We start from the raw sequence: 17,841 nt of genomic DNA on the forward strand, positions 1-17,841 counted from the left end.
AGCGCTGTCTCTGTCGATGGCTCCGCAGTAGCTGTCTGCCAGCTGCTAAGAAACTTGACAGGTGAAATGGAGTTTGTAGGCAGAGAATCTCCCCGGAAGGCAGGCGCCACTGCTCCCCACACGGGCGAAGAGCAGCTGTGCAGGAGGAAGGAGAAAGGACAGGGCCTCCCCGGAACAAGCTGTGGAGCCCTGCCTTGCGGCATGTGTTGGGAAAGCCTAAGGTTAGCTGCAGAAGGGAACTGCTCACGGGATCGAGCTCCAGTTTCACAAACACGAATTTTAAAAACTGGATTTGGAGCTAAGAGGCAATACTTAGATAACAGGCACACATGCAATAATCCGCAAGCAAAGTTTTCTAATTTAATTGGTTGGTCCATGTATCTGAGCACATGCGTTTATCTGTTAATCACTTTTGAGTACCCTTTAATATTAAGGAGGCTCCTACATTTTTAAAAAGTTAGATTTTTATTACATTGTGACACATTTTTAAGAGTCTAGGCCACTTACTTTGAAGAATTTTCTTCAGCATGCGTTTACATTTTTATTTATACATGGTTCGGTTCAGGTTAAGTAGTATGGGGGAAAATATTACATAGGTGTGATATTATCACACTGTGTCAAAAAGCACATGATGTATGTTTTTCTCATTACTGGTGACATTAGGTTTAGTCATTTGGTTAAAGCTGTGACCAACAGATTTATCAATTTTCCCATTGTAATGAATAAAGATGATCAATTGAGAAATAATTTAAGAACATCAACTGTTTTGTTCTCCAACAAATTTAAACCTCATGGTTTAAACATCTATTAGTGACTCTTAGTTGAATCCATTATTGGAACAGTTGTGAAGAGGCAGTTTTTCTCGGCTTTCATTCTTCTTAAGGAATTAGCAACTCAAAGAACCAAGGCCTGGCACAAATGGGCCTTAGGCCACATTTCTAAAGAAGTCAGCCTCCCTTCAGGTTTTATTCAGGTTCTTATACTTTGTATGGACGTGTTGCATCAATCCTAAGTCAGAATCAACCTCTCTGCTTTTCCCTCTCCAAGTTTCCCACAGCTCAGGAAAAATATCTCATAGTCCTTTTACTATCCATCTTCAGAATGTTATTTAAGTATGAAAATTTATGTGATTCTGATGAGCCCCAGCTTTCTCATTATTTAAACTGATTTTTTTTTAAATTAAATGTTTGAATTTGAAAGAAATTGAAATTTTTACAGTTTAGTCTCTAACCTAGGCACCAAAAGCAGATTATAAACCAATTTGTTCAATAAGTCATTTATTTAGAAAATATTATGCAACAGTCACAGTAGTGGAAGCTGAGGAGACAGAGAAGGGAGCTTACAGTAGCAAGTGTTCCCTTAACTTTTATCAATCCGTTCTAGCAAACTGTGACTTTAAGTGAAACAATGCATAAGGAAACCAGTTTGACCCTAGGCTCATTGATGTAAATGAGGGTTAGGTTCCTATGGCATATTTTTTGGTCACAAAAACAGCACCAAGCTTATAAATGAAGGCTCCAGGGTGAGACGCGGCGGCTCACGCTTGTAATCCTGGAACTCTGGGAGGCCAAGGCAGGTGGATCACCTGAGCTCAGGAGTTCAAGACCAGCCTGAGCAAGAGTGAGACCCTTCCCTAAAAGTAGCCAGGTGTTGTGGCAGGTGCCCGTAGTCCCAGCTACTCGAGAGGATTGCTTGAGCCCAAGAGTTTGAGGTTGCTGTAAGCTGTGACACCATGGCACTCTACCAAGGGTGACAAAGTAAGACTCTGTCTTAAAAATAAATAAATAAATACTCAAAACTCTTCCAATAATAAATATCGAAATAAATGTGAGCTATGAATACCTTTAAGAAAGTTTAATAAAAAGAAGATAATCGTTTCCTCAGTTATTTCAGTTCAGGTCACAGGTGACTGGAGCATCTCCTAGTGGGTTGGGGTACAGTGGAGGAACATTTTCAGTGATGATGCAATAGGTCTTTCCCTAAGCTGACCACACTCCAGACCTAGTGTTAATTCTACCTCCCAGTAATTTGTACCAGGAGTCTCTACACTAAATATACCTATCATGTTGGAGGGTCCTAAGATCCAGGTGTTGCTGAGATGTTCTCAGTCATCCTGGTTTCATCACCTGCCAGCTTTGTGTGTTTGGGCAATTGTGTCCTCTCTCTATCTCACCTAGATGCAAAAGGGAATAATAACTATTTTATAGACTTTATTGTGAAGTTAAAACAAGGTAATTCTATACAGGAGGCATGTAATGTATTTTGGCTGTCATTATTAGGAGTACAAATATAGTTTCGTCTTTGAGGGGATTGATGGCATTTGTTAGATGAAACTGCTCTGATTCCCTTCCAGGAATCAATTAAGTTGCTTTGCTTAAGGTCATTTCCCTTTCTGGGGCAGCTCACATCACATTGATAAATACATGTGTAAGAGGATGTCATCTTGGGGCAACTCGGGGCAAAACCCAAGGTCTATTCCTGCTCCATGGCTCCCCCCTGAGGTTGGCAGAGGTAGCTATGAGGCTGTATCTCAGCTCGTCCTAAGGCCCTGCCCGACCCTGCTTCATTCCTTCCCAGTTCAGAGGGGTTGATTCCAAGAGTGCTCCTTAGTAAGTAATCTGAGTATACTGCACACTAAACTCTTCTCCAGAGTCAACTTTACAGGGAACACTGCCTGTGACGACAGGATGAGAAAACAAACAAATTTCTTCACCCAGATGTTACAGCCTGTGGCTTAAGACCTTTGACCAGAGCTCTCCTTACATGAGTTATCCACATTTGCTAAGGTGATTTGAAGTCCTGGTAACTCAGTAGTTTTAGACACTGTCTAGCTTTGGGGCATTTTGTGAGGACCTGGGTGGCTCAATCATATTTCCAGTAAAGTGGACAGCATCATCATTTTAGCATCTGTCTGGAAGCACTCACTATGCCCTTGGGTCTGGTGTAGGTATGGTATCAGGGGGCCAACCATTGGCAAATACTTCCTGTCCTGGTGACCAGTCATTTGATGCTGCTGTCTGGGTCACAAAGGTCGTGGAACATGGCAGAAGACAGAGCTTAGAAAAGTTCTCTGAGGTTCCAGGGAAAAACTCCAGGATGTTTATCCTATAGAGAGTGCAAACTTGGTCATTGGCAACAGGTTTTATATAGATGCACAGATTTCAAATGCATTCTTTTATCCTTTTCAAAGATATGCGATTGTTAGAATCTTTCAGTTTCAGATTCCTTGTTTATTTTATTATAATTTTTTACATACTGCCTACAGAAATGTTTAGTCTTAGTGCCACGTGTCCTTTTAAAATAATATTCATTTGTCTAAGTTAAGCGTCTTGAAATAATTTAAACAATGGATTGCTCTCTCACTAACTGACAATTAGTGTAGACTAATTAATTTTTTCACAATTAAAAAATTTCAAAGAATGACTATATGAATAAATATTAAAGAAACACATACTGATCAATCCATTTTGCAGCCGTAGTGATCTTTCTAGTACACATGCTTTGTTTAATATCCCCCACTGATTTTCTTAAATTCGGCCTAATCTAATAGTTGTTTAACTATTAAGCTTTACACCATTCACCCCTCCTCTCTCCAACATACAGAAACACAACATATGTGCAGAAACCCACACATACTCATTTTTTTCAACTATTTTCAGATAAAGATCACGTGTAGCACTTTACATTGGAATATGACATATTTTTCTTTAGTCTATAAAGGAATTTTAAATCTTATTCCACTTTTGTTGCAGATTGATAAAACTGCACTATATCTGCTATCATCTTAAAAGGGGTCTCTAATTTCTTTTAAATTATCAAACTATATCATTGTAGAAATTGGTTTCATATGTAGATATGTCCTTAGGTAAATTGATATATGAAAGTTATTACTTTACTTTTCACTTTGTTTCCTTCTTTGGAATCATTCTTTTACATTAGGGGAGCATAATGTTGATGAGTTGCTGTACCGAGTAAGGCAGGGTTAGAGACCTGTAGACAGGCTCCTTTCTGCTGTTTCTATAGGCTCTGGGATATGGTGAGGCATTCAATAGTACAGGTGTTAGAGACATTTCTGAATCTCCATCTCCAATCTCCAATCTCTTCTTTGGAAGGCCATACACCACTTTTGAATCTGGGGGACTGCCTAAATTCATGTTCACCTCTCTCAAATCAGGGTTTCTTAGATGTAATTCTAAGGCATAAGGAACTTTATGAACTACTTCAAATTCTGGTTTTGTGTGATAAGTTAGGCAGCACTATAAATAATTTAACACTATCCAAGTAACAGAGAAGCATATCTTCTCCCCTTCCTCATTCATTCATTCCTTCTTTCTTTCTTTCTCTTTTCTTGCCCTGCCCTGCCCTGCCCTGCCCTTTCCATTTCTTTTGGCCTCTTCGCTTTTCTAGGCAGGATTTATTTATTTATTTATTCATTAGAAAAGGGAATTGTTGTAGCCAAATGGAGAATCCGATCGTATTTTGCACTTGAATCTATCTATTTTGTTTTCAACGTTGAATGTGCTAATTCTGAAAAGTGGTATAAAGAAAAAGATATAGGCATTATTTAAAAAAAAAAAGAAATTGACAACTGTACGGTTTCTGCTTTCAGATGACTTTGATTTTTTTAAGTTCAGGAATATAAATGACTGGAACTGAAATTTTGTAAACCTGGTATTGTACCACTTGATTCCTTTAACTCAAATAACATCCGGTTTAGTTGTAATTTAGTAATACTCAAATTGTAATGAATATTTTATACTCTGTGACAACTTAAGTAAAATGTATCTTGTCTTAACAATTTTCCTTATAAGAGTATTTTGAAGATCTGTGAATAAAACTCTTGCTTTTAAAATGTGCTAAACCCATAGGCTAGAGAAGACTTCTTGAAAAAACTCATTCGAATTCAAGTGACTAATGCGATGATGATTCAGGTAAATACTAATTTGGTTTCAATATCTTAGTCTTCGTTTAATTTGCATTTTACTTAGCATTTTAAATTTGGCTCTAATGAGGCATCTTGTCACTACTCGGTTTGCAAGCCAGCAGTTTTCTTTCCTTAGCTGATGACAGTCGCCCTCAGTGTACAGTGCACAGTTACTGATCATGCATAAAGAAACTGACCTCCAATACACATATCTCATTTTGTGGCTTAATGGGAATTTCTGCCAGTCTACTAAAGGGCAGTGAGATCTTATTCCTTAGTGTCTAACTCTTTAGTTGGCTTTGTGATGATGTCATGTTTTCTTTACTTTTAGTGTCTTTCACTTAAATTTCTTTATTTCACTGTGAGAGAAAAAGATGGTATGTTATTTCTATATAAAGATTCAGAAATTAAAGCATGTAAACTAGCAAAATCCACTTTAATTTTTTTAACCTTTATCTGTCACTCAGCATATCCTCTGGAATCCAAGTTGGGCTTTTTTTTTTTTTTTCATTTTTGATCTACAACATGTATCTGAAATGGCCCCATGTCAGAAATAACATGCATATTTGAAAACAGCATTATTATTTTAAGAAAAATAAAGTCAAGCTCTGAAGCAGTTCACAATAGTGTTATGTGGGTTTACCTACACCTTTGGCCCTCTTTGAAGCAAATTCAAATTTTTGTGATTTTTTTGTCTGTTAGGAAATTTGCATTTGCAAACGTAGCATCTCCATTTTTATTTGTGTTTGAAAAAACCAAATTTCCTAATTTGTTTCTATAGATGGATGCTTCATAATTCCATAGCCTCCACTTCCCCCTTTGCCTAACATTTTGCTGTTAACTTCTTGGTGTTATTTGGTTTAGGATAGCGGAATTTGCATATATTCCAAGATGTGGTATTAGTATGCTAACTTTTAATCCTCTGACGTTATTTAATATTGTTTGGTTTTCATTGTCTTTTAACATTTTTCTTTCATTTATTCTAATAATAACTGTTTTTTCGTGAAATATACTATATTCTTGCCCATTGCTTTTTATGGTAGCATTTCATATTCGATTTTCAAATAACAACAAAGCATACTGCCTGGCCCTGAACAGGGACTCAGTAAATGTTTCATCAATTAATAACAGAATGAACTGTCTAAAATCTTTGCTTGCAGAAAAGGCTGTATTCCCTTCAAGAAACGCACCTGCAGGAGAGGCATGAACTAATGAAGAAGAAAGCCATATACACTCTGGCACTGGCAGAAATCGAGCCGCCTCTGCAGAGACTAGAAGCAGATGCCGAGAGAATTAGAAGTATGCACAAAAGACACTCTGAAGTAAGCATAAATAGATCCAGGAACTAATCTACAGGAATATTTAGGTTAATAAATCATGTATGTGATTTTACATTATTATCTGGAAAATTATGATTCCTCATGAGAACACGATGGATGAATGAAGTAACTACTTGGGGGCCATACTACTAATCTACAGCGAAACCGTATGACAAGACCATTATCGCTTTTGATATTATGTAGAACTTCATACTCTTCTCTTAGAGAGTCTCTTTTGGAAAGGCAGTTTCCAAATGAATGAATTATGACTTCTCTGCTGGGATTGCCCACCTTGGTAAACTTAATTCAGTCTTCACTGTTTCTTGATGAAATGCCAAAGTAATATTCACGTGTATAACGTAAACGGCATCTTGGTCTTTTCATGGTAAATTTTGAATCAATATAGACATTTAGATAGCTAGGGTGAAAAATAAAGTGTTGCTAAAATATTCTCTAAACTACAAATTTCTGTCAGTAACTGATATCACTAGCCCTTCCCAAAGCAAAGTTTACTAGAAAAATATGTATCTATCATGTCATTAGTCTCTGGAGAGCTAGAGGGTGTGGTGAGAGTCATCTATTTCCGCCCTCTGCAGGGAGGATGGACATGTATTTATTTGAGCTATTTTGGCAATGGGATTCTTTTTTTCCTCTCTGTGAATTATGATGTAATTTTACACCTTTAATAATTTTAAAAATGTCTTTATTTAAAAAATCGTGATTGACTAAATGTTTGAGTTAGAAAGGTTTTTTCTGATCTTCAAGCCTCCTTGTGAAATAGGCAAAAGAGAGTCTACTCATGCTACAGACTGGCCCAAACTCGGGTCTGCACAGCTGGAGCCCCTGGTGTCAGACCTTCAGCAGGGAAAGGACAAACGCTGAGCGTCACTCTGTTTGGGGTTTCTAGACTATGTTGGAATGATCTTGTAACGAACATATAACCAGAACTAACACCCAGCGGGATAAATGACTTTTATAATGTCTTCCTTTTACATTCATGATGGAAACTTATGAATTGGATCAAAAGCCTCAGTGTAACTGCCTGAGCATGGTAATGAATTGCAGAAAAGATTAGTGACTTTTGTTTCCCCTTATTTTATGATAGCCATGGTTTTAAATCTTCTTACAACTCAGTAATTATTTTTGCTTTTCTTTTCTTTTACTAGTTAATAAATCCTAAGGACTAGTAATTTAGCACAAACTCTAGGGAGTAACAAGATTTTACATACTTTTCAGTAAGGATGGCTAACAATTTGTATTTGGAGTTGTAATTTTGGTTAAAATACGTTAAACACTGTAATAAAAATTTATCATTTCTGTGAAGTTTATTAGTTTTAATAGATTCTGTTTTTTTTTTTTTCAGGGAATGCAAATAGAATATTGGGATTTGGGGCTATTAGAGTACGTTTCTGTAATTCGTGTGTGGTGGTTCTTTCCTTTACTTAAAAAAAGAAATGCTGTTATTATTACAATAGTCGTGTAGGTACTATTTGGTCTAAACCAGGATAATTCAGTTGGAAATGATGCACATCTTAATATCTGAATGTTTTCTAGAAACTTTATGATGTAATTGTGAGGAAAAGTTTTATTAAAAGAAAAGTGGCGAAAACGCATAAAAGATTGAGAAAAAGGGGAAAGAAAACCCGTGAGGCACTAATGGAAACTGAGGTAAGATCTTTAATTTCAAAAAATACTTTTGAATTCATAACTTAGTTCAATGAAAACTGTTTAAACAGGTTGATTAGGTGAATGCCTCTCAGACAAAGGCAAAACTCACTTTTTCCAATGGACGTGGACATAGAACCCAAACCTAACTGGCAAGGTCAACATCATTATGTAATTATAATGAAAACCATTCCTTGTCAGACTTTAGGTGGCAATTATTTTTTAGATATTCTATGTATATTATCTCTAATCTCTACAACATCTGGGCAAGGAAAGTTTTCAACCTCTACGTACTCCATTAGTAATTCTCCTCATTCTCAAACATCAGCTTCTCTGGGAAAGCTTCCCAGACGGCCTACGTAGGTGAGGTTTCCTCTGCATGTCTGAGCTCCTGTCACATCTCACCACACTGTAATCTCCACTCCGTCTTCACCCTGCCCCTTCCTTGCCTCCTTCCCAGCGAGATGAGGAGGAGGATGGGCTTCCTGAGTAAGACAAGTCCTGCTTTCACTTCCCATCTCCAGAGACTTTCAGCAAGGTTGAACATATCGTAAGCGCTCCATTATAATCAGAAAACCAAATTACTTTGAAGGGCTAATAGAAGTAATTGACTCTTTTCCGCTAACCTCCGATTCTTTGAACCTTCTATAATATTGAACACACATACAGAAATGCGTTCAGCCATGTTTTTCGTTGGAATTTGTTTATATTTGTTAGATATACCACATTTGACAATTTTTACTTAATATTCTTGATGCTATTACATAAGAACTATGTTTGCAGTTCAACTCGGGTGTTAAACACCTATTTTTATTTTTATTTTATTAGATAAAATAAAAATATTTATTTTATTTTATTAAATACCTTTTGTTATTTGTGTCAGAAGTATTTTGCTATTAGTGATACTTTGGTGAGTATTAATTATGCCAAGAATGTTTTATTCCTAAATTTAATGGAAATACTCTTTAATGTTTCTCATGAAGTGTTAGAAAATATGGCAGGCACAGTGCAACGCATTATTAAATAAGGATGTTTTAATTCTGTTTCTAGATAGATAAATATTATTTTTAAATCATTAGTAGCCATAAAGTTCTGTCAAAGCTAATTGCTCTTTTTCTGTAAATATTGTGAATTATGGTCATATAGCTTTTTATATTGAATCACCTTCACATTTTTCAAAGAAATCTAATTTTAATGAGTATTTTTTCATACTTTGTAAAATCCATTTAGTTGATATATTTACGGTAATATCTGATTGTCTATAAGTAAGATCACCTATGGAATTTTTTTTGCTGTTATTTTTTGGCTACAGTTTTAGGGTTTTATTATCATTAGGGAATGATTGAAGACATTTTCTATATTTTATTATGCTCTATAGCTGGTCTGTATAGAAAGGCTCATTGAATATCCGGGCCTATTCTGTTTTCAGTGGTGAAGTCTACACAAATTACAATTCTTTGATCTGTTCATAATTTTCATTTATTTTCAACATTTTAGAAAACAGACCCTATATTTGACTGCAAATACAGGGTCAGTATGGTGAGATCTAGAGATACCTTGTGTGTGTGCTATCATAGTCCATTCTGGGGAAAGTGGCAACCACTGTGACATCAAATACCATTCATATTATTGATGAAGTACTTATTTTGCCAACTGGTGTACAAACAATACAGTAGACACCAGTTCTGTCTTCTTAGAACTTAACTGCAAAGATAATTTTATCTTTCACTGTGCATAAACCTTTCAATTATAGGCTATGGTAATCAGTATTACCGAAATTTTACCATGTTTAACCCACATTTAAGTCAGGATGTAGAAACTGAACTTATTATATTTAAAGTACATAAGAACAGACCATTTAAGTTGTAAATAAAAGTTAAAAATATAATCTGAAATAAGTTTAGGATGGCCATAAAGTTGGTGTGCCATTTAAAATAGTTGTCTATTTTGCCACTCTGCACTTTAGAATCTGAATGTAGTTTACATACCTAGTATTTGACAAACACGTCCTTGGAAAGTTTTCAGAACAAGGATATAAGGGAAAATGCTGTATAGTAAAATATTAATTCATGGTAATTCAGATTTTCAGACCCTTCCGGTCATGGACAAGAAAGTCACTTTGGTGGAAAGCTTCCAATTGCTGAAACCTGGAGAGAAAAAAGTAGTGCCAGAGAATGCTCAAACGACAAATTTTTTTTTTGTGGATCTGCTTCTATGTGTTGCAGTGATACTTTGGCATTCATCAAAGAACTTACAAATAACTCTAGGGGCCTCCAATTTTTTCATACTGAAGATGTGCAAGAGTACACTCTTGACTGACTCCAGACCCAGTCCACTATGGGGACATCTATGGGGACAAGCTGCCCATGTCTACTAGAATCTCACTGATGGTACCTGTTACCGGTGCCCTAATATTTGGATACAATGTCTGCTTTTTACTGCTGAACGCAGGAAGTGCACTGTGTGTTGTATGCCTTGGTTGTAGAATCCTCTGATGTCACCTTCAGCATCGTTAAATTGGCTCGTATAATCTAAGTTCTTAGTATCATTGCTTCTAAAGTCGTCTGCGTTTCCCATGAGAGCTGTCATCTAAGACAAGACACAATGAATTGTGGAATCTGCTCCAAACATCTAGTTTAGTGACAGCACTCTGTTCCCAGACTATCCATACTCACACCTCTCCATTTGGTGTGAGTTGACTTTTTTCCCAGGAATAACATAGCACCCCAGTATGCTAGTTTTCCATCTTTCCACTACATTCTAGTATAAGAAAAAGAAAATCATTCATTATAAAAGTTTCAGAACCTCCAGAAAACAAGGAAAGCAGAAAAACATGAAAATTCAAATGTAGTACCCAGCATTTCAGCTCACATAAAGCAAATTTTTATGGGAAGATAGACATAAAAGATTAGTTATTCCTGAAATTTGAAAGAGTAGAAAAAGAATTAGGAAGCACATGGGGGAAAATGGAGGAAAATAGGAGCAAAGGGAGCAACTGAGATCTGTAGACTCCGTTGAGATGGCCACACCAATTGGCAGCAATTCTGGATGTGGGGAACAACACTCAGTACCTGGGTGAGTGAATCGCCCAATGTGAACACCACGTTGTGAAGAGATCGTGCAGAAACAGATGGAAAATCACGTCTTCACTCTGGAATTGCACAGCCCACCGTGGGAAACTCTACTCATGCTAAACATTGATTTCTTTTGCTTGAAAGACCAGAACCACATCCATAATTTCTTAGCCACTTGCCGACATACCTGATATATCTTTGAAAACCAATCACTACATGTTTGCATCTTGAAATGCCATGCATGTAAGGTGTATATGTATGTGTATGTGAAAGTGGGGTAAGTTTGTGTAGAGGGGAGAGAAAGAGAGACAGACAGACAAAGAGAAGTGTTAACCCCTTTGAAAAAATTCATTAGATTTAGCAGTAGAGAATACAGTATTACTCATATTGACAAAGATTACCATTTGCTTTTAATTGTTCACACAGTCAGTGTAATTTTGTCCCAGTTGGCAAGAATTTTAAAATCCAAGTATTTAAAGTGAAACGTTCCTGCATTTTTTTTTTCAGGGTAAACGCTCATTACTTTTTCAGGAAATAGACACTACTAAAAGTAAAACAGTTACTTTACAGACAGAAATAAGTGAAATTGATAAGGCATTAAAAGCAATGGAAAAGAGAAGAAATAGTTTTGACATGAGGATTAATACTTTAAAGTAAGTACTTAAACTTTATCAAAATGTGAAATATATATCATATGTTATAAATAGGAGAAACAAAATCAAATTTCTGTATTTAAATTTATCCTTAATGTGGTCTATATATTTTATCATAATTTGATGCGGAATATATGTGACATTTAATAATTTTGTTTATAAAACTGTAATCATGAATTTACTTCCATTATTTTATCCCTAGTCTTGTTATTTGAATAACTAGAAATGTTTCTTCTTTTCCAAGCATAATTGTTCTTTATGATATTAATAGTATTCTGCATTCATTTCAGATTTACCAGTATCTGTATGCCATGTTTAATGACTTATGTTTTTTCACCCAACATTCACATTTGCCATCTCCAGAGGCCTCTTATATAGTTACCTCATTCAGTCAGGCTCTTGGGGGTTTTACTTGTTAAAGGTTAATAGAGTCTTTGGCGTGGAGAATGATTCTGTTCTGAGGCTCATTGGGTATCTATCCATTGAGTCTCCCTTAGAACTGAGGTGCTCTTCCTAACACATGTTGATTCTTATTTCCTATTTTCTAAAACATTGAGAACAGACCTTGGATAACTGTTAAAGCATTTGTTGCATTTAAGAATGATTGTCTGATTTAACATATATATAAAAAATATACTTATATTGGCCTTATAATGATGTTTGAGGGATTAAAAAGTATCCAAAAAAAGTTATGTCTAGCCTGATATAATACACTTTCACGCAATCAAGCCAAGGCACTCAGCCAGGATTTATTTAGCTGTGGTAAAAACTTACTTTCAACACAATCATGCAGCTCTATATTTAAAAAAAAAAAAAACCTAAATCATATTAGGTATAATGTAAGAAATCAAGGAAAAATAAAAATTTGAAACACCTGTGAGAATATTTTGGTACTCAAAGGTAGAAGCTATAAATTATGTAATTTATACTACCTCATAAAGGTCTAACTTAGGAGCTGATGAAAATTATTTTGTGCAGGACCTAGCATTCCAGTCCTAACTTCCATTTCAAAACTCTAGCTAGGGTGGCTCCTGTCACTCAAAAGGGTAGGGCACCGGCCCCATATGCCAGAGGTGGTGGGTTCAAACCCAGCCCCGGCCAAAAAAATCCAAAAAGCCCCCACAAAACTATAACTAGATTCTGTTGCCTTTTAGATAAGCGTAGTCACCATATCCCAGGGAATTAATTCCATCTCTAAATTTGACAAAATTCTGCCTTCTGACAGGAAAAAGAATAAGCCAGTACTATGGAATTACTTAGAAAAGTGTCATTAACAATGCTGATCGGTTACGCCCAATAGTATTTAAAGCTGCCCGTGAATGGCTTGTGATTGTGCCGGTCACTTTGCTGGACGATCTATGGACCTCATCTCATCCAGTTCTTTTAGAGAATTCTTAAATTGTGTATCATTTCCAAATGAATAGTGAGGAATTGGAGGCTCAGGGGAAAATGATGCCTTAAGATCACCCCACTAATTAGTGGCGAAGCTATTTTCAGCTTAGCTCTGTCTTGCGTTTCCACATGACCCCCCAAAGTGGGGTAGCAAAGAAAGATCCCTGCAGATAAGCTACATTATAAACAATCTACTGATATTTTCAATCTGTGACTATATCAAGTTAATCATTACTTTTTGAGAACCTCTAAGGAAGACAAAGAAATGGCTTGGTGGAGACGTTCCTTCCCTTGGGAGGCCTCCGGAGCGTGAGCCCGCTGGTGGGCGGCCAAAAGAACCTATTACATTTCTCCATAGATTTTTTTTTTCCCACCCATATCATTTAGATGCACCTCTATGGAAATAGGCCCTTTGGAAGAAACTAGAGAAGTTTTCCTTTTTCTTTTCATTTTGTGTCTTTTTAAATATATCATAAGCCCATTTTAAAAAGTCAACCATGAATTAATTAGTGGTATGTACAATTCCTTCTTCATAGGGAAAAATTTATAACTGTGAGATATAAAAAGGAGCAGGCACAATCTGTGTTTGATCATTTAACAGACGAGAAAAGAAATTGTGAAGAGAGAATGTCACAGGCATCAAAGAGGTTTAGGTCGCTTCTTGCTATGAGGCAAAATACTCTGGCAGAAATCAGGGTAAGTGTTATTTTCGACAGTTTTAAAATGAAGGAAATACAGTAACGGTCAAATTAGCAGCAGTCTGAGATGCTTGTTTTGCATCCTGGAGTAGCCCAGCAGTTTAGATTTCTAAAATTTGTTAGCATAACAAACATGTTACTTTTCATTCTTTCTTCTAGGTAATTATAATATATTCACAAAGCATTGTGTTTTCAATGCATTTCCTATGTTCTTTCATTTTATTATTGTGCATTTTTTAAAAATTTGTAGTCTACTAGTATAAAAATATAGGTTACATTTATTCCAGAGCCATTTTTATGTTAGTAGTAAGAGATGTGAGAATGGTTATAGTTTGTTTCTGAATAAACATACTTTGAATGTTTACTAACCACTTTTTTTGAAAAATGAGAATATTTCATGCTTTTTGCCTTTAAAAATTTTGCATAATATATTAATGGCGCTGTAAATTTACTAGCTTGAAATAGGGAATCATGACGAAACATGTCTTCTTGACCTGAATTTTTATTAATCAAATTTTATAATGCTATACATAATTAGGTTTTTACATAGACTATAGATAAATGATATACATTTAGTTAAATGATTCCTATTCGATTTTTCGCTTTAAAATAGTTTTTCTTACATTTAATTGTAATGAATTGGAACCGTGGTTTTTCAGTATATTTTAGAATATTACTTATCTTTGAGAACCACAGTGGGAAGCTTTTCCCAAACAATTTGCTGCGAAAGTTTTAAGGTGTATTATCACTACATACATTTATCAGCTATTTTTGATACTTATATTTGTACATTTAAATTTTATATTTATACATTCAGTGATCACATATTAATATATATTTCAGTTTCTTTCCTTTTTATATATTCAAAGACAGTGTTAGTAAATCTCAACAGTACTTGGAATAAATGTCCATCGAATAAACAAGTATGTTGGTCAAAGATCAACCATATTTAGTGCTATTCCCGTGGCTTATCCTATAAGAAAAGTATTGATAAGAGAATAATAATTTTATTCATGACAGTACTATGCAGCACTCTTCCATTTTAAATGTGGTCATTACTACATAGAGAAAGATTTTTTGACCTAAAAAATATGAAAATAATTGGTGCCATCTAGTGGCAGTCAATGATGCCTCCTCAGAGGAGTTCCTGAAACTGAATTTCAGATATGTGAGGTCTGAAGGGATTGGGGAAAGTGAGACACAGACTCACCTCTCCAAGGAAGAATGCTTAAGTTATTTATTGCCTTCAGCGCCTTCCTTCCTCCACCTCATACTGTGTCACAGCAGTAGAATTAGTTATTTAAATTCAACCACATTTTCCAATTGTACTGGTGCTGAGAACACAGTGGGATCTCAATGGTCATTGATTGACTGGCATTGCACCCCTTTAATGGAACAATAATAGAGAATTGGCAAAATATGGTCAGCCAGAGAGAGATGAATAAAAATTCCTGCATAACCAGCCTCTGCATTATTGAGATCTGCGTTTCTTTTCATCCACGTGCCTGTTGCTGGCTTCCCACTCCCAAGGGTACCTCGCCTCGCCACTTGGAAGCATCCCCTGGGCTCATGGGTTTTTTCCTTGAGCGCTAATCTCTATCTGAACTTGTTTTGTTCATTCATTTTTACTTGATTTTTTACTATAGATGAATGATACACATTTAGTTAAATGATTCCTATTCAATTTTTCACTTGATTCTTGTCTTCCCATCTCCTGCTTTAACAATGCATTCTCTATGAGGGCAGGACATTTTCTGTCATATTCTTTTCTGTATCCTAAAAGCTCGGAACTATGTCTGGCACAGGGGGAGCACTCAATAAATATTTGTTGAATGAATAAAGATGTGGACGAATGGATGCTTTTTCGATCATGTCTCTGTCCAACTGGATGCTAGTAGCAAGAATTTCAGAGATGTTTTTTATATTGTGCCAGCTGGGTGCTCTCGATACTTTAGTAAACTCAAGGGATGTGCCAAAACTAAATCAATCTCTCTCTCTCTGTCTGATTCTGTTTCTCTGCCTCTCTCTCTCTTTCTCCACTCTCTCTCTTATTCTCTTTCTTTCCTTGCTAATACATGAGATAATTTCTATTCAGTCTATCCCCTCTGGTGAAAATGGTTAAATTGTTTACTGCTTTCTAGCACTTAAGGATTCTGTTTAATACCCCATCAATGCTGACAAAATAACCTTAAATTTACAGGAAGTAATTTCTCATGAGTTTCTTGGATAGCTGTTTGCTATGCACATGCCTTATGTGATCTAAATCATAGCTTGACCTTGGGAAGTGTAGAGATTGGTACAGCTCATCATTAGTGATGCTATTTTATCTATGATCATAATCAGCGATCTGGTGTTAAACAGTGGGAAGGAAATATGGTTCCCCATCGCAAACCTGATCTCATCCCTTTTTGGAAATGGGGTAAGCTTATAAATGTCATGGAAGATGGGAGATTATAAATGTCATCTGACGCATTCCCAGAAAGAAAACTGTCCTACCAAGGCATCATTATAAATGTGGTGTTACTAATCTGGGGTATCCCCTCTGAGAAAAAAAAAGTGATCACAATTATGGACCATGTCTAGGGATTGTTTAATAAAATATAAAAGTCGCAATAGAGTTAATAGAGGATGTGAGAAAAACACAACAAAATTAGAAATACAAACAGCTACCAACAGAGTTAAGATAATATCTACACAGACTTCAGATAACATATACCGTGGTTTTGTACTTAAATTCAAATCTCTCTTCATTAGGCAATTCCATATCAAACATCATCAAATGGTAGTTTTCATTCATGGCATTTTTACTAACTGCCTATAATTTACAAATCTAGTTGCTTAAGATTAAATTTTCACCATAGCATACATATTCATCCAAGTACTGTAGCTCTAGCTAGTGTTATTCCCCTTGGGTCTTGGAAAGATCCACACAAACCAGACCTAACGTATAGCATTTCAATCTGTTACGAACTGTGCTTGGGAACCTGACTGTCTTTTCTACGTCAAGGCCTTTGCCTGTGCATTCTTTCCGTAGTCTTGCTGTCTTCTCCGTGATTTAGGTTATCAGAGGGGTACAGTGAGCTACACGGAAGAACAGTTTCTAGATTGAGTTCTGACAATCCCCCAGTACCTTGTAGAGTTTAATGGTTTTTACTTTGCTTCATATTTTCTACTCTCAGGAAATATCTCTTCCCTTTGTTATAGCAGTTCCAAATTTGCTTATTAAAATTCGATTTAGTTATTGACCCTTTCATGTGGCAAAATCTTCGCTTAATACAGATGAAGTGACTCACTGCCTCACTTGACCACTAGGTATTGAAATAGTAAAAATGGCAAAAAAATTTAATCGCTAATTATAAAGATTATTACAGTATTTATATTGTTCTCCTACTGGCCGCTCATCCTTTTTTCATTCTCACAAATAATTTCTTAGTACCAGTGTATTCAAGGCATTCAATGTTGGACGGCACAAACCCTAGCCTCAATGTTAAACACGCTTCAGCAGGAAGACGGAAGACAGGAAAAACAGACTTAAATATAATGACAACGCTCAAATTTCAACCAGTAAATTGTGGCCCTTGTTCAATGCCCTGAAAAATGAGGGATTATTTTGAGCAAAAGACATTACATATTATGTGGTCTCAATAGGGGGAAATGACTGTGGGATAAACCTGGACACACAGAGAGAAACCAAACAGTGTCTCTCCCAGACAAGAATAAGGTGCTTAATGAAAACCTTCCTGCCACTGAAACGATTTCAATATAACGTGAGACTTTTAAAAATTAGAAACATGCTATACATAATTAATATTCCTTTAAACGTTCTTCTGATAGGATTAAGCATCAATTAATCATGCAATAATAATATGAATTAGGCTCATCATACTACGCTCTCCAAGTATCTTGTTAACATCTATGGCTCTTTGAGGACTTGAATGTTTTAATTGGAGGACGGGTGGTAAGAGCTCTAATTTTGTATCAGGGAGCACTTCATGTTTTTGCACAGACACACTGCTTCAGTGATCATAAGCACTTGGGAAGCAGGAGAGAATGTAGAGGAAGGACAGAGCATAGATACGGTGATTCCCTAATAAAATTTGGGATATTTTGAATGTT

At 36.0% G+C, this 17,841-nt stretch overlaps 1 protein-coding gene across 1 annotated transcript in view; it reads left to right on the forward strand.

Annotated features, from left to right (window-relative positions):
- Positions 1-17,841, forward strand: part of CCDC178 (coiled-coil domain containing 178) — a 388,120-nt gene that overhangs the window by 122,289 nt on the left and 247,990 nt on the right. The window contains exons 13-17 of the mRNA XM_023510168.1: positions 4,869-4,931; positions 6,085-6,246; positions 7,798-7,911; positions 11,490-11,635; positions 13,564-13,723. Of these exons, the coding sequence (XP_023365936.1) occupies positions 4,869-4,931; positions 6,085-6,246; positions 7,798-7,911; positions 11,490-11,635; positions 13,564-13,723 (645 nt within the window). The remainder of the gene's footprint in view (positions 1-4,868; positions 4,932-6,084; positions 6,247-7,797; positions 7,912-11,489; positions 11,636-13,563; positions 13,724-17,841) is intronic.

Source organism: Otolemur garnettii, unplaced genomic scaffold (assembly GCF_000181295.1).
Source record: "Otolemur garnettii isolate 467f Iridium unplaced genomic scaffold, OtoGar3 scaffold00012, whole genome shotgun sequence".
In the NCBI taxonomy this organism is placed as follows: Eukaryota; Metazoa; Chordata; class Mammalia; order Primates; family Galagidae; genus Otolemur; species Otolemur garnettii.